Genomic DNA, 26,276 nt, shown 5'->3' on the forward strand with positions numbered 1-26,276 from the left:
TACGGTGAGTTAGCTAATAATTATTTATTTTTTGCCCTGTAACTTTACAAAATATAGATGGCGCTACCGCCTAATTATAAAGATGAATTTCGTACAGTCTTATCAGAACAGGTCCCGCGTAACCATGGCAACCAAAATCGGAATTGTAATTCTAGCAGTATTATTCCCAATTCAATGGTTCAAACAATTCCATATTTCTCTATTTTAGGAAAAATGTATTTCTACATAGGAAGAATGACTTTGTTTAGACAATCCAGGGGCAACAAGGCCTAGTTCCCCCCCGTCAAGACAAAGGGGGGGGAGAAAAAGCGTTACAAACGTGTGCTTCATTTGCGTCGGAAGGGTGTCACTGTGTCAGTTTTAGGAAACTAATGAAATACCGGGAAGATTTGATTTCTTTTAGTGGGAAAGAGTTCACACTTTGAGCACCAGGGGAATGGATGCGGGAAACGCCGCAACATGGACATCCTCCCCTAGTTCCAATTAATACATTTTAAATTATACCTAGTTTACTTTTTGTAATTAGGTTACAGGGGTCCAACATAATCATTTGTTAATCATTTTTAATCTTTACCCAGCCAACGCTACATATTTTATTGAAATCATTTTTAATCATACGAGGGTTACCTAAAAAACAAGGGAGTGATCTGCCTCTGGATATAACTATCCTGTACAAAAAACCAGCAATTCAATGTAACATAAACAAGTTTATCTCAAGATGAAATGCAAGTTTAAAAAAGTGGGAAGCAAAAGTATATAAGTTACAGATGTCTCAAAAACAAGTATTAAATTTTAATTGACCAATATTACAATTATTTTAGATAAGCGTCAAATTAATCAAAAAGGAAATTCTTGCCGTTGTTGCATACCTACTAACGTTTCTTACAAGATGCAATTTCGTGACAATTTATGATTTTTTATTAATTAATCTTTTATCTTAAAAACACCCCAACTTTTAATATCCATCGGTCCCTTATTTTGTTTAATTCCCCAATATTTTTAATATCTTCGTTAGTTCCCCCCTATTTTTAATATCTTCGTTAATCCCCCCCTATTTTTAATATCTTCGTTAATTCCCCCCTATTTTTAATATATACTGTTTTTTTAAAGTTTCTTTTTATCCAATTATCTTCTCTAGCCAATATTTTAGATTCCCCCCACTGTATTATATGATTATTATTTTTATTTGAATTATCACATTTAGGTCTAATTGAGGAAACAAAACAAGACATAAGAATAATAACAAAAACAATTTTAGATTCAAATCGCAAATTAATTAAAAATCATAAATTGTCGTGAAATTGCAATCATGTTAAACATTTTTGTAGGTATGAAACAACGGCCTGAAAAGAAACCTCGTTTCGAAAGCTCACCATTTTAAAATTAAAATTACATAAAATTATGATGTTATAATTTTGTTATTTTAATTAAAACATTTTAGTCATGACTTTAAACAATTTTAAAATTTATGATTACTTCATAAACATTTAATTAATCGGCTCACGACTGCATTCTGCTCGTATCTGTTTTTCTTTCTCCAATAGGAGAAGGATTATATCGGACAAGTCCCTGAATCTTGATTTCATCAATTCGTCTTCAATTGTCTCTGGATCTTCCGAAAGTGCTGCGGATATTTCTTGTTGTGTGAAAACCGAAAGCGCTTCTTGAAGGGTAAAAACAGTTTGTCGTTTAGTGACAGCACCAGTTTCGTTTGAAGAAAGGTTCAGAGGATCCATTTCACTGTCCCATGTGATGACTGCGAGCTGCAACGGAGTTTTCCCGTCCTCATCTGTGGCTCTAACATCCGCCCCGCGCTCCAACAAAAGTGGGACCATTTCCTTGACGTGAAATACACAATTATACATAGCCGCTTCGTGTAATGCCGTTCGTTGCTCCTTATCTTTCGCCTCGATGTTCACACCCTTTTCCAACAACATGGAGGCTGACTCAATTTGGCCATATTCCACGGCACTATGCAAAGCCGTTTGACCACGTTTATCTACAGTCTCGGTATTGACACCTTTTTCCAACAGAATGGAAAGTGCTTTAGTTCGACCCATTTTTGCGGCCGTATGCAGAATAGTTTCTCTGAAAACATTTTCGGCATCAATATTCGCACCTTTTTCTAACAAAATGGAGATTGAGTCAGCTTTATTACACTTCGCGGCACAATGCAAAGCCGTTTCAAAATGTTCATTTACAGCTTCAATATTTGCACCTTTTTCCAACAAAATGGAGATTGAGTCAGTGTAACCATATTGCGCGGCCAAATGCAAAGCCTTTTCACCAAGAATATCTACAACCTCGAAATTTGCACCGTGGTCAAGAAGCGTTTGGACTGCCTTGGGTGTTCCGCCCATTAATGCAATGTGTAGGGCCGTACGTCTATTGCCATCCACGCTGTCTATGTCGGCACCATGGGACAAGAGAAATTCGATTATATTTTGACTATCTTCCAAATTATTGTCTCTTCCGAGATGACGTTGAGCCGCATAGTGTAATGGACTTTGGTCTTCTCTATCTCGTTGATTGACGTTGAATCCTCGTTGTAATAAAAAACGTACCAACTCGGTATTTCCGGAATTTATTGCTTCATACCAAGCCTTTGAATCTTTTCTTTCGCACCCGAGATCTAAGAGATATCTGGCCAGATCGGTTTTGCTATATTTAAACGCGTACGACAATGGCGTTTGATCATCGTACTTCAGATTTATGTCAGCGTTTCTATCGATAAGGTAGTTTAAGAACTTGAAATTACCAGTTCGGATGGCGATAAATAGTGGAGGGTAGTGACCATATTCGACTTGTAGATTTATTGGTGCTCCTCTGTCTAAAAGAAATTTCAGCGTCCCTTCTCTATTATTAGTTATCGCGCAAGCTAGAGCTGAACCAGAGTCCCAATTTTTACCAAAATTGTTAGTGTTTAAGAGCCAAAATCGGGTTTCGTCGTCACCGGCTTCTTGCAGCAATTTTTCCGAACGTTCTACGTCTCCATCGGTGGAAGCATCTAAGAATTCGTCGGACAAACTCTTTTTGGCGCTCAACGATTCGTTCGACACTGACAAACCTTGAAATGCCAACGCTGACTCCATAAAATAGTTAAGATTATTCCAATCAAAATGTTTTTGGTATTTTATTTGCGTAATAATAATATCTTGAAAGGTTTTGGGGCACGACGAAAGAAAGTGGAAAAATATTTCGTTGAATGATGATGAATTTGTTAGTGTTGCGTAGTGTGTTGCGTAGTGTGTTAGCAGAGGAAAAAAATCGATGGGCATGTTCCCGTCAATTATAAAACAGTTTAAAAGAAATCTATACAATGTGGTTTTATCTATAAAGAATTCACGAGTGAATAATTCAAAAATGGCTTGTGGATCAAGGCGCCAAGCCTTCAAAATTGAACTTCGAATAAATCTAAATTTCGCATCTTCAACCTTTTGAGTCTCTAAACCACTTTCTACAAAATTTTGAACAGATAAGTGCCACAAAATAGCATTTAAAAAAATCTTAAGTATTTCCCAAAATTCTTCTTTTTCAATTTCTTCTACGCTTTCGATGAAAAACTCCGCAACGAAAAACTCAGCGAATGTGCGATGTATAAAAACAGGATTTTCGCCAGTTTCCGTCATGATGCCCACTCTCTCTACCTTCTTCAGCAAAAATACTATTGTTTCTTTTTTGGGCCGATGAAATTTAAATTTCTGAACAATGTCTTCTCTGAACAACAGGCGGACGGCCGATTCCCAATGGTACTCTTGGACAAGTTCTTTCGTCAGGGCGTTGTTCTCAGTGCCACTTGTACTCGTCGTGCTCTGGTACTTCGTTTCTTCATCTTCAAATTTCATTCTAGTAAATTGTCGGTACAATTCGTACAAGGACATTGTCTCCCATTCCTCGGAAGAATTTAACCCATTTTTGTAGACTTCCGCCAGCAGACGACATTGAAGAGGATTTCCAATAAATTCCCTTTCGTTATCTCCAATTGACGATGAGAATATTTCTAATAAATGTTTCGCTTTAGACTCCAGAATAAGCTTATCGTAAGAGTCCGATTTCTCGAACCAATATTCCAGGATAAATTTAAGTTTTTCTTCGTCATTGAACGTTCTCATTTGATAGTGCGATGCCTCTAATGTTTCAACTAAATCTCCGGTCGCATATGGCCTCGTGGCTAAGATCAAATTGGCTACGCGACTGTTCTTTAAACCCCTTAATAAACCCTTGACAACGCTTTCGTACTTTGGGCTGATTTCGTCGAAGCCGTCGAAGAGCAGGACAACACCTCCGCTTTTCTCCAAGCACCACTTCAACAGTTTTTTATCGAAATTTTTGTTACATTTCAAACTGTATATTTCGGAGACGAAAAATTCTACAGCATCCGAGGAATTTTTGAATTCTGGTTGGAGATGCTTATTGAACACTGTGGAGTAACTTATCAAATTGACGAAAATGACCCAACGATTGGGAGACATATTTTTTATCTCCCGCGCTAGTTTGATAAGGATGGTGGACTTCCCTGTTCCCGCCTCGTCGGAAATGATTGTCGTTTTACCACGTCTCATACCTTCAATTAGTTCGACGAGATTCTTTTCGGTGTTTTCTGGAGATTGAAGACTCAGAAAGGTGCGTGGTATAAAATAGGCCTCCGTTTCTCCCAACCTTGGTAAATTTTCTCCTAAATGAACGTCAATGTCTTTGTCGAGTTTATACAGGACGTAGTCATCGATGAGGCCTTCAATGTCGTCTTCATTTACATTTCCCAAAAGACTCACTAGGCTGGTCTTGTTCTGACCCTCTCCTTGTAGAACCACCAGTGGTTTCGACAGCAGTTCCTTATGTTTTTTTTCGCTCAAATCGGACCATGGAATGGAAGCTATTTGGAATAGAAAGTATACCTTATATCAGTGAACCGATTAAAAATCATTTTTTTATTATCAGCGCATCTAAAGGCTTTAGTGGACGCGCAGTGGCGGGGTCAGGTAAGCCCCTATTGGCAAGACGACTTAAGTAGTAGTCTTGTCTCTCTTTGGTCTAAGGGGTCGTTTACAATTCACTTTACTACCAAAATTTGGAGCCCCTCGTAACGAGAAATAACAATTTGATAAACCCAACACTCTAAAATATAACAGATCATTGATAATAGCACCAATAACTTCAAATTATGAAATTTTATTTAAAATTTAAAATTAGTGTTTAATGTTTTACCTCTAGAAAACTAATCACACTATTATAAACGACTAAAACCAGTAGTTAATTAGGACCCTAGTTCCTGTAAAACACTTTCATAAATGACGTGGAGTCCAGTGTTCCAGAGACCCCAAATTGTTGAATAAATTCCATGAAAGATAAGGTGCAAATACTTAAACAATTAACATTTATTATAATATAATAACGGAAGCACTGTGAGCCCTGGTGGCGGAAATAGCTTCCATACGGAAATGGATAGTACACCCTCAGATTAATTAAAAGGAAAAATTTCACCTGCTTAGGTATTTTTAAACTTCCTGTGCTCTACCAGCAGTTGTCACGGCCTAGGTATTTTAGATGTATACATCAAAATCGTTTTCAAAATGAAGCTCATCAAAACGGTATTTTTAGTCATTTAAAAGTTTGGGTGTCTCGCAGTTGTAATTTATGAAACGCGTAACTCGAAAAGGGTTTGGAGTAAAGAGCTCTTAATTTGAATTTCATTCTCAATTGGTTAAGATATAATGCGGTTAAAGTTTCAACAAAATCAGGCTCGGTACCGGGGGTGGCCAATCGGGTATTTGACATGGATTGACGCCCAGTTGAGGAAATCCGCTGACGTCATGGTGAAATTTCCCCCTGGCATGAGTGGGGATCGAGAAGAGGAAAACGTCACCAAAGTGCGATCCCATCAGAAGACGTCAGTTTTAAGGAATCAATCGCAAAATGGGCTGATTTGATTTTTAGGGGGAGGAGGTATGTGACTCCTGACTTTTGGGTTTCGAGTCGAGTCGCGAGTCTTTCAAAAATGAGTTCATTTGTGTCTGGAGTCCTGGAATATGGTTTTTTGTCCTAAATTTATACCTAAGCCGTTTAAAGGGGAACGGCCAAGCTTTTCCAAATATCACCTTATTTGCATATCAAAAGATCAACAAAACGTTCAATATATTTACACGTACCTTATTTTGTATTGAAAAAATGGTTTTTGGACTAAAAATTTGGAATGCAAAATAACGCCATGTATTTGGGTTTGAATTTTGCTGCCATATTAATGCTTATCACCAGCGACAGCAGCACCTTAGTGAGCGATTTGCGACCTATTCTAACTTTTAAAATCGCGCAATTTAGGTTTAGGTCTCGTATATCTGGAACGTGCCGCGCGTGCAAAACAAATTTTTCGCGTCTTCAGCAGCACACGCTTTTATGTTGTTTTTCTGTCTCACCAATTTCACACCAGGTGTCGCAGCGGACGCACGCTTTTAATTTCATGAAATTTCTTTTTTTTTAATTTAACCACTTAATATTTTTGATGTGGTTGTCGCCTTAAATTTTAGTTTTTAATGGGCTATAGGGCTATCTAACTGCTTAAAGCTTGACCGTTCCCCTATAAAAAAACGATTTTTCTTTAAAAATAAACCCTAAAATTTTAAATTGTACTAATTTCTGGACCTTGGCGAAATTCTTCGGTACTTCACTACCTGAGAGCAAAAGTCAAGTAAGTCGAGATACGTGACTATTGAAAGAAATTCAAAATAAGAATCCTTGAGGGTTTTTAAATTAGGGTAACTCAGTACAAAATTTTTATTATATATTTTCACTCTATTTTGATCAATTTTCATTATTAGATTGTCATTGTTATTATGCTAGATTTGGAACTTAAAACTGCTTTTTCTCAAAAAGGGGTTTTTAGTCTTTTCAGACTTGCTTGACTCTTGCGCTAAGTTAGCGCGTTGGTCGGGTCCTAGAAATAGCAAAAAGGGGTGCTGGTGTCGATAGCACTTTCCCTTCGCAGCAAGAGGAGGCGCATTCGATCCCAGCATGCAGGGCCAGATGAAGACTTTATGGGGCTAGAGGTCGGGGATGGTTAACTATTATTCAATAGATAAAGCTCTCAAAATTATTCGTAAAAAGTTTTGATCAAGTAATTTATATTCCTGTATTATCCGATTAATTTTTTTGATAAATTTATAAATTAATCGGAAAAACGACGTTTATTTCGATAAAAAGCTCAAATTTTCCGAATAATACATGTTTTTTAATTGTTTTCCGAAATATTAACCGGTAAATTTCTTTGTTTACATTTTTTTCCCGAAAAAAATCAATTTAATCATGGATAATGATTAACCGTCACCGACCTCTATATGGGGCCCTAGGCCCTAGTTAATTTTGGTGCCCCCTTTCAATTTATAATTGAGAAATGAAAGGAAAATTCATTTTGCTGCCAGATTTAGTACGTCGTCAGGGGCTAGACGGTAGTCCGTCAGAGAATGTGACAATCAAACGTTTTTGGTTCATACGGGTGGACGCATTTACTAAAATTACTCCGGAAAATATTTTGTGAAAAGCAAATGATTTAAGTTTTGTACTTTTATTTTTTCGAACCCTCTTGGTGCCCCTTGTAGGCTTGGTGCCCTAGGCCCAGGCCTATTCGGCCTATTGGTTAGCGTGATTAAGGGCTAGCTGCGTTCTCCTTGTGTTTGTTGCTCCTAGATGTAGGGAGCTGTTGGCTCGCGTGGCATGAAGGGATTTCCACCACCTTCCTATACGAAATGTTATCCAGCCACCTGATTTTAAGGCATTAAAAGTCGCTAGATGACTAAGGCCTAGGGTGGTGCTGAGGGTATTAGCTTACTTGATTATTAATATTATTATTATTATTATTATTATTATTATTATTATTATTATTATTAAAGCAGTTTTGCAATTTTTGACTACTCGCTTTTCTCTAGTAAGGAGCTAACTTTTTGAGCTTAATACTTTTTATTGAAAGTCATTTCTAATATCTTCCAATGGCTTTTGGTCATTTAATAATAAAATGGTGGACTGGATACCATACGACCAGGTACAAGATCTTCCAGTGGATAATTGGAATGACTCTGTATGAAAAAAGTGGCCAACTTACATTTGAATTGAGTGTCATCGCCATAGATATTCTAAAACGGGAAGATAATCAATCTAAAACAAAATTCAATATTTGGCCTATCCAAAGCTGAATCTTCACTTACGTTGGTAACGGTTAAGTGGTTTCTTTCCCCTCCTAGAATCTGTAAAAAGATAACACTTTGCTACAACTAACTAATAAAATTTCTTAGCATAAATGCACCTGCAGGCAATACTTATCATAACAAACTATAAATTAAAGTGATTTTTAATTTCTGGGATCCTATTCTTTATCGATTACTATCTATGGATGAAGTTTTCAAATTTAAAATTGAGAATTTATTTTCGTTATTACGCAGGAAATTGATACAAATAGAAGTTTAATTTAAACCAAGGAATACCTCTGCGTATGGTTCCATACCATAGTGACTGAGAAAAATTATATCACCTCGGGCAGGAATCGAACCTCGATTCAAGTTAAATTATCTCAATTCAAGTTAAATTATCTCGATTCAAGTTAAATTATCTCGATTCAAGTTAAATTATCTCGATTCAAGATAAATTATCTCGATTCAAGATAAATTATCTCGATTCAAGTTAAATTATCTCGATTCAAGTTAAATTATCTCGATTCAAGTTAAATTATCTCGATTCAAGTTAAATTATCTCGATTAAGTTAAATTATCTCGATTCAAGTTAAATTATCTCGATTCAAGTTAAATTATCCCGATTCAAGTTAAATTATCTCGATTCAAGTTAAATTATCTCGATTCAAGTTAAATTATCTCGATTCAAGATAAATTATCTCGATTGAAGATAAATTATCTCGATTCAAGATAAATTATCTCGATTCAAGTTAAATTATCTCGATTCAAGTTAAATTATCTCGATTCAAGTTAAATTATCCCGATTCAAGTTAAATTATCTCGATTCAAGTTAAATTATCTCGATTCAAGTTAAATTATCTCGAGTCAAGTTAAATTATCTCGATTCAAGTTAAATTATCTTGATTTAATCCAATTAATCCTGTTTAATCTGATTTAATCATGTCGTTATAACTATGGTAATGGCCTGTGAAGATAATTGATTTTTGTGTGTTCCTCTTGTGGGTGGTTCGTTCTAGGAGAGCTTAATTTTCTATTAACCTAACCGGACTGAAACAACTAGGCTAATGTTGGTAATCGCGATAATAACTGCAAGGAAATTAATGATGAGAAAACTGAAGACTATTTATTTTGAACTGATTTTCGAGTTACAAGTTTTTGCTTTGGCAAAATTGTCTCATTTGGAGACCTACTAATATTTCGCGTCTTTTTTCGAAGACTCACTCTGAAGAAGTGCTTTGTGGAATTTCCGTTGAAACTGAAGAAAGCTCGGTCGTCTCCTGCCCCCCGCGCACCGTGGTCAAGCACGGCTCCAAATATTTGCGACCTTGGTGGCAGGAACGAGCGCCGGGTCACTGGCGCCTCTTTTCAACGGGAATTCCACGTACAAAAGGATTATTTTTCCCAACGCTAAACAGTGGGTTTTACCCACTTGCAAACATACTAGAAATATTTTTCAACGGACGAATGAAATTGAACTCTTTTTTTTTTAAATGACAAAGAATTCAATACATTTTAAACATTATATACAATAATTAAACATTTTAAATATATATACACACACTTAATTACAGAATATTATTTTATATACAACAATTTTACCCGTTTCTTAACACTCCCCCCCGGTAATATTTTTGTTGAAGAAACAAAAGTATTACCAGCGAGTTAACATTTGATATTTTTTTTTTAATTACCATTAGCTATTTCTAAGTTAGATAAATGTTGTACAGATCTTTTAATGTGATTACCATTTGTTGTTTTAACAATGCATGCCCTATTTTTCTTATCGCGTCCTAACAACACTTCGCTAACTATGCCCATTTTCCACATGTGGCGAGGAATTTTATCCTCGTAAATAAGTACGATATCTCCGACTTTGAAAGTCATGTCATTTTTAGGAGATGAGGAATGGTGAGCAGATCTTAACTCTCTAATGTACTCCCTACGCCATCGATTCCATAATCCGTTCATTACGGTCTCTCTATATTTAATTCTCCTTTTATATTCTTGTTGGGTTTTAGGTAAATTTTCCTTTTTGAAAATCAAGGGGGGCATAGAGGTTAATCTACGACCTACGATAAATTCCGATGGCGTAAGAGGTATGGGTTCGCTCGCGTCATTGTAAATATAACTAACTGGTCTAGAATTGATAAATGCCTCTGTTTCTTTGATAGTCGTTTGTAATTCCGAAAATGTTAGCGTGGAACGTCCCAACACCTTTTTCAACGTAGTTTTCGTGGAACGTATTAAGCGTTCGTAGAACCCCCCGTGCCAAGCACTTCTCTCTACAATAAATTTCCACTTTATTCCCCGAGTACCAAAAAATTCTTTAATTTCCGCCTCGTTGATATGTTGCCATATGACCTTAAGGTCCGCGTTTGCCCTTTTAAAGGTGGCAGCGTTATCTGAATAGACCGTCACTGGTACCCCCCTGATAGCTATTAGGCGCCTAAATGCCAAAATAAATTCGGCTGTAGAGAGATTTGTGATGAGCTCGAGGTGTACGGCTCGAGTCACTGCGCATGTGGCGAGAAAAATATAGGATTTTTTCATTTTATCTCCCTCTTTAACCATTAAAGGTCCCCCGAAGTCTAAACCTACAACTGAAAACGGTGGCGTCTCTTCGATTCGATCGCCCGGGAGGGGAGCCATTTCTCGATCACCCAATTTGGCATTTAGCCTGTTGCAAGTTATGCAACTTTTGACAACTTCTCTGGCAAGTTGTCGCCCAGCTGGAACCCAATAACGCTCTCTAATTTGTGTTATTGTATCATTGATCCCCCCATGGAGTACTTGTTTGTGGCTTCTAGTTATTAATTGTTTTGTGAAATTTAAAATTTTATTTAGTATTATCGGATGCTTTTCGGCATACGTTAAAGACTTTGATTCCCCTAGGCGACCACCTATGCAAAGTAAACCATTTTCATTTAAAATTGGTTTTAAGGTAGCAATTCTAGATTTGGGACTAACTGTTTTATGAACTTTTATATCTGATATCTCTTGCGCGAACTCTTGTTTTTGTACGTCTTTCACCCAAGTTATTTCTGCTCGCTGCATTTCGTCAGCGGCTACCGGGCCTGTTATTTTACTTTCTCTATTTGTGGGTCTCGAGTTGTGCGCAAACCTAAATAAGTAGGCTGTAATTCTTAAATTTTTATCTAATGACCTATGTCTATTCAAATCCATTATTTGTTGTACCCCTTTTGGTTGGTCAATGCTAACAGCTAGCGTAACTTTTCGTCTTTCAGCGTTAACTACTTTTGTATCACCTAGGGGCCTTTCTTTAGGCCAGCTATCCCTAGAATATTTTAAAAACTGGGGGCCCGTCCACCAAATTTCGCTGGTGACCAGGTCTTTACCTTTTATTCCTCGCGTTGCTAAATCTGCGGGATTTTTCGTCCCCGGACAATGACGCCACTGTCTTTTTTGTGAAAGGGTTTGTATGTCTTGCGCGCGATTGGAAACGAATGGCTTCCATTCTTTTTTATCGCCTGATATCCAATCTAGCGCGATAGTGGAGTCTGTCCAAAAAAATGTGTCAGTTACGCAATCGCTAAAGGCATTTTTCACGTAGTTTGTTAGCCTAGCACCCAACAAACAACCCATAAGTTCCAATTTAGGAAGGGTTAGACCTAGTTTTAATTGTTTTAAAGGAGTCACCCTTGACTTTGAAGCTATCAGTTCAACTCCTATTTCTCCCGATTCGGTTTCATACCTTACGTAAACCGTCGTAGCGTAGGCCTTTAACGAAGCGTCACTAAAACAGTGCAATTCGCACTCTTCTATATTTTCACGCGATTTTGAAAAGTAATAACGGTTGACTTTGACATTGTTTATGTCTGTCAGTTCTGAGACCCAATTTTCGAATTGTCTGCCTAATTCTGATGGGAGCTCCGTATCCCACTCTACTTGGGGCTCTAAATTCCATAAACTTTGGAAAAGCATTTTTCCTCTAATCGTGAACGCGCCCAAGATTCCCATCGGGTCGAATATTTGCGAAACTATTCCCAGGACGTTACGTTTAGTTTTCTTTAGGTTTTTTGAAATGTCTGATAATTTTGTCAAATCAAAAGAAAACGTATCACTGGTTGGTTCCCATTTTAAACCCAAAATTTTGGTAGTGCCATTCTCAGCTGATTTGTCAAACATTTCAGTTTCTCCGGGCTCGGAATGAGTATCCCATAGTTCCCTTAACTCCCCAGAGTTCGTCCCCCATTTACGTAAACGCATTCCGGCTTTGTTTAGGGTTCTAGCTGCTCCTACTGAAATTTCGTAAGCTTCCTTGGTATTTTTCCCCCCACTGACTAAATCATCAACGTAGATGTCATTTTCTAGTTTTTCTTTGACTATTGGGTCTATATCTTTTGTGTGTTTAACATGAAATTTAAAGGTACATGATAGTAGAAAGGGAGAAGCTGTAACCCCAAATGGTACTCTTGCCATTCGTAAAACTACAATTTGCGTAGGGTCTATTTTTCCATTCACCTCCCGAACCCACAAAAATCTAACTGCGTCCCTATCGACTTCGTCCAATTTAATCTGCAGAAATGCCTTTTCTATGTCGGCAACAATGGCTACCGGGTTTGTCCTGAACTTTAAAATTAATCAAAATAATTCGATATTTAAATTGGGTCCAGAGGCAATGCAATCGTTTAGGGAGGGATTACCGCATGACCCGTCCAGTACGACACGTAATTTGGTGGTAGCCACATTTTCGCGTACTACACCTTGGTGTGGGAGGTAGTTGGTGCCTGGTTTTTTAATCTCCACTTCTTTTGGCGGGACGATTTCGGCAATGCCAGTTTCTAGATAACCATCTATGACCTTTTTGTATTCGGCGTAGTAACTGGGGTCTCTTTGAAATTTTCTAATAAGTCCGCCCATTCTTTTTTGCGCGACCTGGAAATTATCGGGAAGAGTTTCTCTGTCTACTCGCCAGGGGAATTTGACAGTATATCTGTCCTCATAAAATTTTGTTTCTTTAAAAAATGAATTAACAATTGCGTCACCTGGTTTTTCTCCCAATTCGCGACTATCTATCCCTAAATTTTCAAGCTCCCAAAACGACTTTAGCGTTTCATTTACCATTTTGTGTCCCAATGAAATTAGCATTGTTGATACTGACAACACTCGACTGTCATAAGGTTGTTCCCCTACTACCCCTTGTACGGTCCACCCTAATTTGGTTTCCACCGCTACTAAATTTTCTCCGAATCGTTCATTTTGACCGGAAGCCAGTTTCCAATAGAAATCGCTCCCAATGAGTACGTCTAGGGCGTCTCCGGAGCCCCCCTTCCCGTCAGCTATTTGTAACCCTTTCGATTGCATCCAAGTTTTTACCTCCGCGCAGTCCATTCTTTCAACTGCGCGACAGATATACGGAACCTCTACCGCCTTAATTTCGGCACTGAGGTCTGGATTTTCCCGATTTTCTAATTTTAATCTAACTATTTTGCAAGTGCGTCTTTCGGGGATTTTGCTGCCAAAGGCGTAGACATTTAACTCTCTTTTTCCTAATTCGGGGAGATTTAATTCTTTAGAAACGCTTTCAGTGACGAATGTGCCCTGACTCCCCCCGTCGAGAAGACACCTGGCCGTGACTATATTGTTGGGCTTGGCAGGGTTCTTTACCACAGCCAGCGCTGTTTGTAGCAATACCACCCCCTCTTCGCTCCCCCCGCCTATTGTATTGACAACTGATCCTACTTTGACTTCGCTAGTTTCGTCGGGATGATTTTCTTTTTTAGAAATATTCACGGGATTTTCACCGCATACTGCAAAATTGTGTTTTTGTCGACAATTTCGGCACGACGTAAATTTGGAACGACAATTATTTAGCCCGTGTCCATAGCGAAGGCAAATGTAGCACCTGTTACTTTCCCTCAACTTTGTTCTTTTTTGTTCTAGCGTATGATGAGTACAATTAATACTTTTACGCGTTTCGTTTTGGCAGAAAACACAATACTGATTTTCACCTGGCTTTTTAACCTGGGTGGTTAGCGCTAAAGCGGAAGGGGTTGGATTTTTGTTTTTATGCCTATGATTTTCGTGAGAGTGATTTTCAACTCTCGATTTATCTTTAACTGGGGCTTTCTTCCCCCCGAGCATCACCGCCATCTCTCGACACTCTATTTGAGCAATCATGAAGGCTATCAGTTCGTCCGCGTCCCAATGCGCCCCTGGATTAGCGGGGTTCCTTTTTAAACAATACTCCGTTCTTATGTCAATAGGCAAACATTGCAACAAGGCGGGGCAAAGAAACGTGGCTCTATCCGCGATATTAAATCCTAACACCTTCAAGCTTCTAATACTAGTTTCACACGTATTAAGCAAGCGGCGTAACCCTTTTACGTCACTGGAGTCGCTAACAGGCTGAATTTGCTTTAGCTTCTCCATGCGCGTATGGATGGCTAATTATTTTTATCGAAAGTATACCGAAGTATTCTAACGGCTTCGTCGTAAGAAGCGTCATCCTCAACTAACCCCTCGACAGCTCTGAGAGCGTCCCCTTCTAAATAAGAAATTAAATACATGAACTTTTCTACATTACGTAACCTTGGATGGTTTCCTATTGTAGCGTTGAACCTTCCCCAGAAGTTGTTCCATTTTGTGAAGTCACCGTTGAATTTTGCGATGGTAAGTGGCGGAAGTCTCACTTCTGGATGAGGAACGTTCGGCATGTAGTTCATTGGAAATTGCCCCGATTGATAGTTCGATGGAAAGATCATTGGTGGAAAATAGTTTTGATTTCCGGTTGAGGGTGGTAGAAAGTTACTGGCTCCCACGTTGGATGATGATCCTCCAGGAATTAGCGTGCTTGACGGCTGCGGCGGGAACGCTCCCTGGTTTTGCTGGATCCCGACGTTTGACGGTGGCAGCGACGGCTGGATCCCGACGTTTGGCGTAGGCTGCTGCTGCTGAACTCCGACGTTTGACGAAAGTGGCTGCTGCGGTGTCCCTACGCTTGGCGTAGGCGGCTGAACCCCGACGTTTGGCGGGAGCTGGATTATGGTGTTTGGCGTGAGTCCGACGTTTGGCGTAGGTGGTGTTTTTTTGTTTTTGAGCGCTCGGTTGATTTTCAGTTGAGTTTCGCTTATTTTTTCCATGTAAACTATCGCTTCGTCGGTTTCTCTTTCCAGTTCCACGTCATCGTCGATGAGAAGCTCTAATTCTGCGTCGGCATGTTTTAGCTCGCTTTCTTTTTGTAGTAAGAGGATTAATTCATCCTCTAACTCGTCAATTGAAACGGCGTCTACGTTCTGTAGTAAAATCTCCAACTTTTTTAATCTTCTTGTAGTTGCAGAGCGCGCGCTTCTCCGTAAGGCTTTGACTATTTTTGCAGGGTCCTTCGCAGTTTTCTTTGAAGTTTTTCCCGTTTTACCGGTTTTTTCGGCTGATTCATTGTCTTTGTCCGCGGTTGTTTTGTCCGCGACATTTTCCTTACTTTGGTTTTCCGCGTTTTTCGCGTTGCCACCTGAAGCGAACGTTTCCAAAAATGGCGGCTCTTCTTCTTCGGATTCCGAAAAACCCATAGTTTTTATCAAATTAATTTAAATCGCAATTACCGTTTGACTTGTGATGTTCCCGGCGTTGAGTGCACCATGAAGATAATTGATTTTTGTGTGTTCCTCTTGTGGGTGGTTCGTTCTAGGAGAGCTTAATTTTCTATTAACCTAACCGGACTGAAACAACTAGGCTAATGTTGGTAATCGCGATAATAACTGCAAGGAAATTAATGATGAGAAAACTGAAGACTATTTATTTTGAACTGATTTTCGAGTTACAAGTTTTTGCTTTGGCAAAATTGTCTCATTTGGAGACCTACTAATATTTCGCGTCTTTTTTCGAAGACTCACTCTGAAGAAGTGCTTTGTGGAATTTCCGTTGAAACTGAAGAAAGCTCGGTCGTCTCCTGCCCCCCGCGCACCGTGGTCAAGCACGGCTCCAAATATTTGCGACCTTGGTGGCAGGAACGAGCGCCGGGTCACTGGCGCCTCTTTTCAACGGGAATTCCACGTACAAAAGGATTATTTTTCCCAACGCTAAACAGTGGGTTTTACCCACTTGCAAACATACTAGAAATATTTTTCAACGGACGAATGAAATTGAACTCTTTTTTTTTAAATGACAAAGAATACAATACATTTTAAACATTATATACAATAATTAAACATTTTAAATATATATACACACACTTAATTACAGAATATTATTTTATATACAACAATTTTACCCGTTTCTTAACAGCCTGTACCTTCGTAATCCCCAAGTGACCAATCGGTGATAGACAATTTAAGAACCTATTGCTTTCACGGCAAGAAAATCTAGGACCTTTGGGTTACCGCCCCGACGCCACTACCATTGGACTACCGAGGCCACGAATAATCAGGCCTCGGACATCCAATTTAAGAATGACTCGAACTGGTTCACGTTATTGACGGGATACATTTAACCCGTTGTTGACGGTGCCGTAGCATTTTACGTCAACTAATTTATAACAGGTCCTTGATAGCCTGTAGCCATAACAATGACCCAAAGGTCGTAGGTTCGATTCCAGCCAGAGGAGATATGATTTTTCTCAGTCACTCTGGTATGGAACCATACGCAGAAGTATTCCTTGGTTTAAATGAAACTTCTAACATTTAAAATTATGTTGCATTTAGATGACGACTATAAATAAGCAATTCCATTCTATGAATTTTTGCCATAAGAAAAGGCTAAATTCTGCGTTGTTCTTCAGGGTTGGCATTTTTGTCAGTTTTTTTAATTTATTGAATTGTACAATTAAAAGCTTCTTTCGTGTGTAACAAGCTTTTATCCTGTTATTAAACTAACAATTAGTTAAATCTTAATTAAAATTAAATATTTTTTAAACTTTAGTATGTTCAGGGTTGGTTTGAATTAGGATTGTTACAGAACATTTTCTTGCCGTGAAAGCAATAGGTTCTTAAATTGTCTATCACCGATTGGTCACTTGGGGATTACGAAGGTACAGGCCATTACCATAGTTATAACGACATGATTAAATCAGATTAAACAGGATTAAAATAATTAATTGGATTAAATCAAGATAATTTAACTTGAATCGAGGTAATTTAACTTGAATCGAGATAATTTAACTTGAATCGAGATAATTTAACTTGGATCGAGATAATTTATCTTGAGTCGAGATAATTTAGCTTGAATCGAGATAATTTAACTTGAATAGAGATAATTTAATTTGAATCGAGATGATTTAATTTGAATCGAGATAATTTAACTTGAATCGAGATAATTTAACTTGAATCGAGATAATTTAACTTGAATCAAGATAATTTAACTCCGAGGAGAAAACACGTAAAATATATTACGAAGTTACGAGCATTGAGTTGGCAATATTAATCTAGAGGTCCAATCAAAACGTCGGATTTTAGTATTTCGCGAAACAAGTTTTTAAGAAATAAGAATACTGCCGTCTGCTTCCAGATGACGAAAAAACTTTATCATTCTACCCGTGGCGCCGTCTATCTCTCAATGGTTCGTTCAAATAAGACGCGTTTTCCGGCCAAAAGATTTTTTGTTCAAAAATAATGGATGGCGCCACGGGTCATATGATAACGGTTTCTCGTCATTTTAGAGGAGACGGCACATTTGTAATTTTCAAAAACTTGTTTCGCGGGGAGTAGATTTGATTGGATCTCTAGATTAATATTCCCAACTCAATGGTTACGAGTACGGTAAGCAAAACGAAAAGGTATAAGAGCGCGATGTATACAACTTGAAACTGTTTTCATAAATGACCCAATTCACTTGAGAATCAAATACCGATAGACAAAAAAACTATGTAGACTACCCAAGGATTCTAACCTTTGTCCCTCTTAGGAGGACTCGGGTTCGCAACCCGTCCGATGCGATCGCAAAATGATACTATGACGTATACCGTGAACATTTGTTGGAAACCCTGCCATTTGGACGTTGAGACGTTAACCGTAACCCTCAGCGCTCGGTTCGTCCCAAACGTTGAAGGTTCTCACGTACAATCACAATTCGCAAAAGAAGATTATAATACACCCAATTACAAAAACAGGGCGCTTTTGGAAAAACCTTTTCCCTAATTCTAAGAAACTGCGAACGTGGCGATTTCAAGAAACTGTGTGTACACGCAGTGATTATACTTTGCCCCGAAAATGCCTATGCGTTCGCAGACCCACAGACAGACAGACTGACAGACACGGTGATTGTAAAACCCCTCCTAGGGGACATAGTCACCTCGGAGAGGTAAAAACCACTAATAAATTTATTACGTGAAAACCTTGAGAAATCAGGAATATCAACGATAGGTGGGATACATTGTAAATTACGCCAAAAATTTATTCCTCATTAAAAAATAACAAAAAGTAAACTAAAATTAGATACCCTTAAACTAATTAATATAAAAGAAATTTAAAAAAATTTAAGTTGGATTGTATATAAAATTAACTACAATATATCGGAATTAAAAGCGGTGGGGGTGAAATCAAATAACTTCTTTTCCCCCGTAAACGCCACTGCATTAAAGAAAAAATTAAGATAATTACGCTAAACTTACTTTTTAAATTGTCGTTGAGTTTTTGATTCTAGGTTAAGTAGTTTTACAGAAATAAAATAAAAACTAAAAGCGGCCATTTTGAACTTTGACGCCCCCTTGCGGTAGACGCACGACATAACACAATGCACACAAAGAAAAAAAAACGCTTCCGTATTTCTAAAACTTCGTAACCGCATTACTATGTATGCAAACCGCAAAAAATACGTGGGTTTGGAAATAAAGGCGTTTTAGACCACTTTTGACTAAATCCCTAAAACTGCGAACGCGGTCTTAACACTTTGCCCCGGCACTGCAACCGCGTTTCCGCAGCGAACAACAGACAGACACACCCACCCACAAACACACACACACACACACACAAACAGACACGGTAATTTTATTACCCCTCCTAGGGTAAGCGTTTGCTAAGTGAAGTAATACTAGGATGATTCACGGGTCCCTACTGGCTGAAACGTAGCAGGACAGAAACGTTACCTACTAGTACCGAGTTTAAACTAAAGGGTAGAATTAAAGTAAGAACTCTCGGAAAACATTGAGAGTGGACCTTCTCCAAAAACCTGTTTTGCGGGAAGCGTAAATTCAAGGGTGACTGGCAGATGAAACCCTAGGCCTTTAACATTTTATTTTTGACGGAAGAATCGCAAGTTACGTTGCTAAGAGCAGTAGACTGCTTACGCTAGATTTGTTTTTATGGCTTCTATTATACAAGCTCATTTGAGAGTTTTTGCCGAAAGTTACAAATACTTCTAATAAATGTCAATTGATGGCTAACTCAAATCATCTATTACCGATCGGATACTTTCGTTAACACTTTATTTATTTTGTTTGAGTACTAAATATGTTAAATGAAAATCTTACCGATTGTTTAACACGCGTCAATCCACCACTTTTGATGGTAATGAGATCTCGCCCAACACATTTAGCGGCTGATAAATCAATCTGAAATAATAACTTAATTTCAATTGGAAATTCAAAATAATTATCTGAGAAGTTTCGGTACGTTAAAATATTTTATTAAAATAGTAAAAAAAAAATAAACTACACGTTGGCTACTCGAAGGTAGTTAAGGTGTCGTTCCACAGGTATCTAGACAAGCCAGCGCTTAAACTGATTTTTCACTGGATAAATGACAAAATGATCAGGATCGTGGGTTAATGCGCTAGGTTGTCGAGAAAGTGTCGTGATTATATTAAAGGACAGGGTGATTGAAGTTTTGTTGATATTTTGCTAATATTGTTTAATAATGCCTATCAAGATAATGTACAGGGTGATTGAAAAATTGTTCCTAATGAACAGGATGATTGATAAAGCGTAGTAATTAATTTGTTGTAATAAAGTTACTCTTTGGTTTCCAAGAATTAGTTCCCTGTCTATGCTAAAGGATATTTTGGTGAAATGTACACTTAGCTTGTAATAGTGCGCTTACTCATTTAATCTCCAGGTTGATTGAAACATTTTACACAATCAGTGGACATCGTGATTAATGAAGTGTACTCAAATGTCCCTGACATCTTAATTATTGAAGGAAATCGAAATGCGACGTATTAGGCTCTGAAAAGTTTTACGCAGTAACTGCTTCACCTTTGCGATATGGCATTGGAAATTCATAAACTGATAGAAAAACTAGTGTATGGTGCTAGAAAAAGCAGTGTATGCTGCCTTACGCGACAACTCACAGTGCACCCGAGCATTAGCGTTTTTTCGTGGAACTTGATTCCCCTTTGAGATGTGGCATTGTAAAATGATAAACTAAAAGCAAAACAAGTGCCTGGTGTTTCATTGCCGCCGAAGCTTAGCATTTCTTTGCGGTACTTTGATATATAGCATTGTAAATTGCTTTGTTGATAGAAAAATAATTTCAGTTTACGATTGGTTCCAGCCTAGACGATTTCAAATTCTGCATAAATCTTTAACAATAAGATCTACAAGTGTCAATGATATGTCAATCGATAGAAAAAGAGCATCTCCTCGGTAACTTCTTGTGAATTCATTCGCTTGGTGCAATAATTTTTATTCGAAAAACATTTAATTTCCCCCACATTGAAATTGGTTAGAGAGTGATGGATTGTTTTGACGTCAGAGGCCGAAGGCGAGAGCAGCCTCGAAATGTTCAACGAAGTTAAAGTCAGTTTAAAACCGCAGGTCTTCAGCACCAACGCGATTTATCGTTACTGCAATGTGCGTTACCAGCAGCGTTGGTGCTACGTGCAACAATTGCTAAGACGTAAAACCCCTGCAGTTTTTGACGGGCATTAGAACAAAGACAAGTTTTTACCATCTCGACGTTTTGTTACTTAAACAAAACAGTCTTTACATGGACCATAAAATGAGAATCACTGTATAGGTTTTATTGAAGCGTCTGTTGCCGTTCTTGGCTTAACTAAATTGTGACCGTGATGAATGACGTACCTTAACTCTTTTTCCTTCCTGCGTTCCTGAGGCAGCTTTCCAATCAACACCGCTCATGCCCAGTTCATCCTTCGTTCCCGAGGCCGCTTCCCAATCAACACCGTTCATGTTGGGTTCATCATTCGTTCCTGAGGCAGCTTCCCAATCAACACCGCTCATTTTGGGTTCATCATTCGTTCCTGAGGCAGCTTCCCAATCAACACCGCTCTTTTTGGGTTCATCATTCGTTCCTGAGGCAGCTTCCCAATCAACACCACTCATTTTGGGTTCATCATTCGTTCCTGAGGCAGCTTTCCAATCAACACCACTCATGTTGGGTTCATCATTCGTTCCTGGGGCCACTTCCCAATCAAAACCGCTCATGTTGGGTTCCTCATTCGTTCCTGAGGCAGCTTCCCAACCAACGATTCTCACGCCAGGTTCATCATTCGTTTGCGCATCCATAATAGGCAAACTGATATTGTTATCTCTATGAAACAGTGAAATATTTAAACACGCGTAAGAATCTTAATGTGTAAAAGTAGGGAACTATTTATGTATACACTATGAATGCTGCGAAATTGGCTGAAAAATGGGCGGGAATTAAACACCGTCGAACGTGACGTCACGCGTTTTTTTTATATGGATTGGCTGTCTGTCTGCTTTTGCTAAGGAGCCGCGAGAAAAATGCAGGACACTCACTCGGGAAAAAGAATTATAAGATAATGAATTTGCGAAACACCGATTAATTATCGCTTAAAGATCTAGGAGAAATTATCTTTTTTCTAACATCGCATTTTGAGGGGGTTAAAAAGAAGCAACGGAGGTAAGTGATTTTAGATTCGAGACAAGGCTTAATGCCAACTATAGGAGCTGAGTCTTGCTTAGCGCGTCGTAAGCAAAATCAACGCTGTAAACCACGCCCTTTTCTTTGGGAATCAATAAAGCTTCTATAGTCTATCCAAGATATTCCAAGTGTATGCCTATATACTACTACCCTACTATCAATGACATTTAAATGTTTATTTCTGTCATCAACCCACGCAAGCTCCAATCAGCCTGCCAACCACCTTTCCTTTAAACTACCTCAACAAAGTGCTGCTTAATCATATTCACTTTCATACCGGCACCGCACCTAACGTTTAAAAATATGATAAGGGGTTATATAAGGGTATTTTAACTGCTGATTTCACTAAAACTTATTGCCTACATGAGCAGTAAGAGCATAATGGTAAATATCATTGTTAATAAATAGGTGTAAATAAATTAAATAAAATTTTCAGTGGTGATCTTGCCCCTTTTTTCCATTAGCTTTAGCCGTGCTCCTAAATGTTACACTTTCCAAAAACAATGATAATAACGGTATTAAGATTTAAGTATTACAGTTGGTTTAATTAGTCTTATTCGAGAAACACGAAAATCAGCAAATCGGTTAATATATTAAAGGAACTTTCACTATTGTACATCAAACGCTATAATTGGAATATTTACTCTGTCACTGTGCTCTGTAAAAGTTACTTATTTAAACTAATATTTCTGAATTGACTGTCGCGAAACGTAAGAAAGATTTATCAAGATGGCCCTGGTCCTATTTACTAGTAAAAGGATCCAGCGATCGTTCAATGGTATTAACACTAACCTAGTGGAAAGTAACGAGGTAAAATACCTCGGTGTCATCCTTGACGACCAATTAACATGGAAACCACATCTTGATTATACATGTATTATCAAGAAGAACAAAATGTTAATTTGGTAAATTATGAGTGCATTCAGTAAATCCTGGGAACTTAGTCCCAGAGTGGTTTTCTGGCTGTATACTATGATTATGAGACCCATTCTGTCCAACGCATTGAGTTGGGAATATGAATCTAGAGATCCAATCAAATCTGCTCCCCGCGAAACAAGTTTTTGAAAATTACGAATGTGCCGTCTCCTCTAAAATGATGAGAAAACGTGGCGCCATCCATTATTTTTGAATGTAGTGGATATTTTAGGTTATTTTAGGTTAGGTTAGGTTAGGTAAGGTTAGGTTAGTTCACGTTAATGTTACTATTTTCTTATATTAACAATATTTAAAAAAACCAACCAATTCCTAATGTTCGAAAAAACGGACAAACGATTATTCGAACAAATGAAATTCGTCAGTTAAGTTAACATAAATTGAACGACTAAATCACCAACAAAAGTTGTGATAAATTTTTCCGGCAAATGAAATACGTTTTCTAACATACGATCCTGTTTTCCGGCATTCGTACAAATGATCATTCGGACATTTTTACCACCGTTCGGACGAATGAAATTCGAACAAATGTACCCAAATCATTTATAAAGTTCACAAACTTCAATATCTCGGGGTTTAATAGGGTATTGGTCTTCTTTAAGATATTTCTTTTACTTGTAGGGGGTATCAAAATCTTTAAAGGGATATCTTATCTTTTCAAGTTCAGAAAACAAACTAGCTAAATCAACATTATTAAATTGTGACTTAATTTTGCGTTTTATAAATTCAACAATATCTTGAAATATAAATTCGACAATATCTTGAAATATAAATTCAACAACATCTTGAAATATAATTTCAACAATATCTTGATATATAAATTCAACAATATCTTGAAATATAAATTCAACAATATCTTGAAATATAAATTCAACAATATTTTGAAATATAAATTCAACATTATCTTGAAATATAAATTCAACAATATCTTGAAATATAAATTCAACAATATCTTGAAATATAAATTCAACAATATCTTGAAATATAAATTCAACAATATCTTGAACAAGTTCAGTAACTTTCCAAACTATGTTTGAATGGTGACTTGAGAAACAGTTGGAGATTACTTAAATTCACAAAGAAACTGTATTGCCGAGTCCAAAATATAACTGGCTTTTATGTAAGAATAATCATTATCCACGTCCATATTAATATCTTCTTATAAAACTGGGGCACATGCAATGGCTCTCTAGCTTCCGCTCCTTCGTTAATAGCAGCTTGCTGAACGAAGTGATTTTTAGTTAAATGACATTTTGAAGAGTAAAAATTTGAATAAGACTGGTTACAATGGGGTTGAGCACATTATAAATATCCAGAGCCATCTGGTATAAGCAGTGGAAATATAAATGATAAACCAGGTTTTGTGGACTACCCTCTTTTTCTTTTTGACTCTTTAAGCATTTGTAACCCATTTTTGACAAGGAGCTTCACACAATACGTGCACCTATTAGATCTGATCAAAAAATGTTAGCCTACCTATTACCATCGTCTTGTTCTTCTTTGTAGATTTTAAAATGGTTCAAAAACTTTACCCGTGGACCAACAGGTAAAATTAACTCTTTTACAACATCCGGTGTAAGCATGGAGAAGGATTCTTCATCTATACAATTTTCTGAAATGAATGAATTACTAGTTTAAATAGTTAAACAATTCTAAATAAGGAAAAAAATACTAATAAAGTTTTCTTTGAAATCCAGCAACGACCATTGTTTAAGTTTTCCTTCAACAAAAGGATCCATTTCAAACAATTCTACACGCAGAGGCAGATGTGAAACCTTTCAACATGTGTTTACCTAGCAAAGAAAACAACAATTATTAAATTTCAGCTTGAAAATCCTTAAAAGGCTCTGAATCTCAAAACACTACAATAATTTTGGACGTAGTACTTAAATTACCATAAATAAGGATGCCTTTAACCACCTTAAAAAATCTTGGCTGAATTTGTAAGTCACCCTCGCTTTGAGCTTTCACGGTAGGTCAGAATTATACATATGCGATACAACTGGTTCCAGAATGTAAAATTTGTATTTTAAAATATTAAAAATATCAATCTTTTTTTTCCATTTCGGATCAAGTAATTTTTTTCCGCCAACATAATAGTCAGAAGGTGCTGGGATATAATATAGCGTAACTCATCTGTGAGCATCTACTGACTATTATGTTGGCTGAAAAAATAATACTTGTTCCAAAACTGAAAAAAATAGATTTAAATTTTTGTATGTACATTTTCATTTTGACCGAAAATTTGCAAATTTCCAGAAATATCAATTCCTGCCACATAATTTTTTTTAACTAATCTTGTTACCCTACCTTACACCATAAATTTCTCACTTTGGGGAATATTTTACTGAAAGCTATTAACGAAGTGACGTTATCACAAGAAGAACATCTCCCCATAGCAAGGCGCTGTCAAAGGCTACGTGTGACGCGTTAGCAGGTGGACGCAAAACGGCGACGAAGCCCGTAATGCAGTCCGTCTTGTGAATAGCTCTCAGAAAAACTTTAACACTTATTTAGCAATAATATACACTTATGGATACACTCACCTTAAGTTTGAAAAGGGAATCTTAAAAACTTAAGTTTGATTAATTTTAAATTTTAATTATCCTTGATCGTGGTAAGGATAAGACAAATTTTGGCAACATGATATTAGGCTTAGCTTCTTATAGGCTTAAAGATTAATTATATGCTAGTTATTTACTATATTAGTTCCATAAGAGTATATTTAACAAGTATAGATTCAATTATTATAAACAAAAAGAACGGTCAAAGTTAAGAATGATATTTACCAAACAAGAAGACTCAAGATATTCGACTGGCTACACGTAGCTAGTTGCTTTATGTTTTCGTAAAATGTTTAGAAATAGGAGTCTTATAATGATGTTACAGAACTTGAAATGGAAGAAGCTGTAAAAGACGATCAATTTTATGTCACTCAAATTTTACGTAATACTAACCCAAGCTGGGCTAGACGTGTTCTTTCCACATTGAAGCAAATGCTTAGGGTGAAACAGAATTACCCAAATTAGTGATAATAATCCAAAATGGGTCACAATTTACCATATTTGGGTCAAAACAATTTTACCCAAATATTTTTACCCAATCGTATTTAGAGTGTACCAATAGCATTTAAATATTTATTTCGTTGATGAACCCACGAAAGCTCCAATTCGCTGGTCAAACTAGCCTTCTTCTAAATGACCCCTCTTCCAAAAGAGCCGATTAACCATATTTACTTTCACCTAACATTTATACTCTCGGATATTATTTTAAAGAGGTTATACACTTTGGGTCATTACTTATAAACTGGGGCGCCTGGGGTAGCATTTCATCCCGCATCACCGATAGTCTCATCAAAATGCCCCGCGCA

At 37.4% G+C, this 26,276-nt stretch overlaps 2 protein-coding genes across 2 annotated transcripts; both read right to left on the bottom strand.

Annotated features, from left to right (window-relative positions):
- Window positions 1–1,487: 1,487 nt before the first annotated feature.
- LOC149958914 (uncharacterized) lies at window positions 1,488–20,537 on the bottom strand. Its single transcript, XM_090167287.1, has 6 exons — window positions 20,415–20,537; window positions 19,597–19,677; window positions 8,193–8,231; window positions 8,090–8,120; window positions 3,648–4,873; window positions 1,488–3,086 (listed from the first exon to the last, which is right to left on the bottom strand). The coding sequence occupies exons 1-6, from the start codon at window positions 20,535–20,537 to the stop codon at window positions 1,488–1,490; spliced, it is 3,099 nt and encodes a 1,032-aa protein (XP_090023413.1).
- A 235-nt stretch (window positions 20,538–20,772) lies between these two features.
- On the bottom strand, window positions 20,773–21,574 carry LOC149958915 (uncharacterized). The gene is made up of 2 exons (XM_090165086.1): window positions 21,148–21,574; window positions 20,773–20,838 (listed from the first exon to the last, which is right to left on the bottom strand). Exons 1-2 carry the CDS (start codon window positions 21,508–21,510, stop codon window positions 20,815–20,817), a joined length of 387 nt encoding a protein of 128 aa, XP_090021212.1. The 5' UTR covers window positions 21,511–21,574; the 3' UTR covers window positions 20,773–20,814.
- Window positions 21,575–26,276: the final 4,702 nt, after the last annotated feature.

The sequence above is a fragment of the Leiobunum rupestre genome, chromosome 2 (genome assembly GCF_980474605.1).
Source record: "Leiobunum rupestre chromosome 2, qqLeiRupe1.1.hap1, whole genome shotgun sequence".
Classification (NCBI taxonomy): domain Eukaryota; kingdom Metazoa; phylum Arthropoda; class Arachnida; order Opiliones; family Sclerosomatidae; genus Leiobunum; species Leiobunum rupestre.

What these genes read in the sequence shown, in the direction of transcription:
- LOC149958915 (XM_090165086.1), bottom strand. Translation starts at nt 21,510, where the DNA reads ATGAGCGGTTTTGATTGGGAAGTGGCCCCAGGAACGAATGATGAACCC. An exon ending in AGGAAGGAAAAAGAGTTAAG is followed by an intron (nt 20,839 to 21,147) that starts GTACGTCATTCA and finishes GAACATTTCGAG; the next exon opens with GCTGCTCTCGCCTTCGGCCT.
- LOC149958914 (XM_090167287.1), bottom strand. Translation starts at nt 20,537, where the DNA reads ATGCTAAGCTTCGGCGGCAATGAAACACCAGGCACTTGTTTTGCTTTT. An exon ending in CGCTAATGCTCGGGTGCACT is followed by an intron (nt 19,678 to 20,414) that starts GTGAGTTGTCGC and finishes TTATTATTTCAG; the next exon opens with ATTGATTTATCAGCCGCTAA. An exon ending in TAGTATTTTTGCTGAAGAAG is followed by an intron (nt 3,087 to 3,647) that starts GTAGAGAGAGTG and finishes TATTTTATGGAG; the next exon opens with TCAGCGTTGGCATTTCAAGG.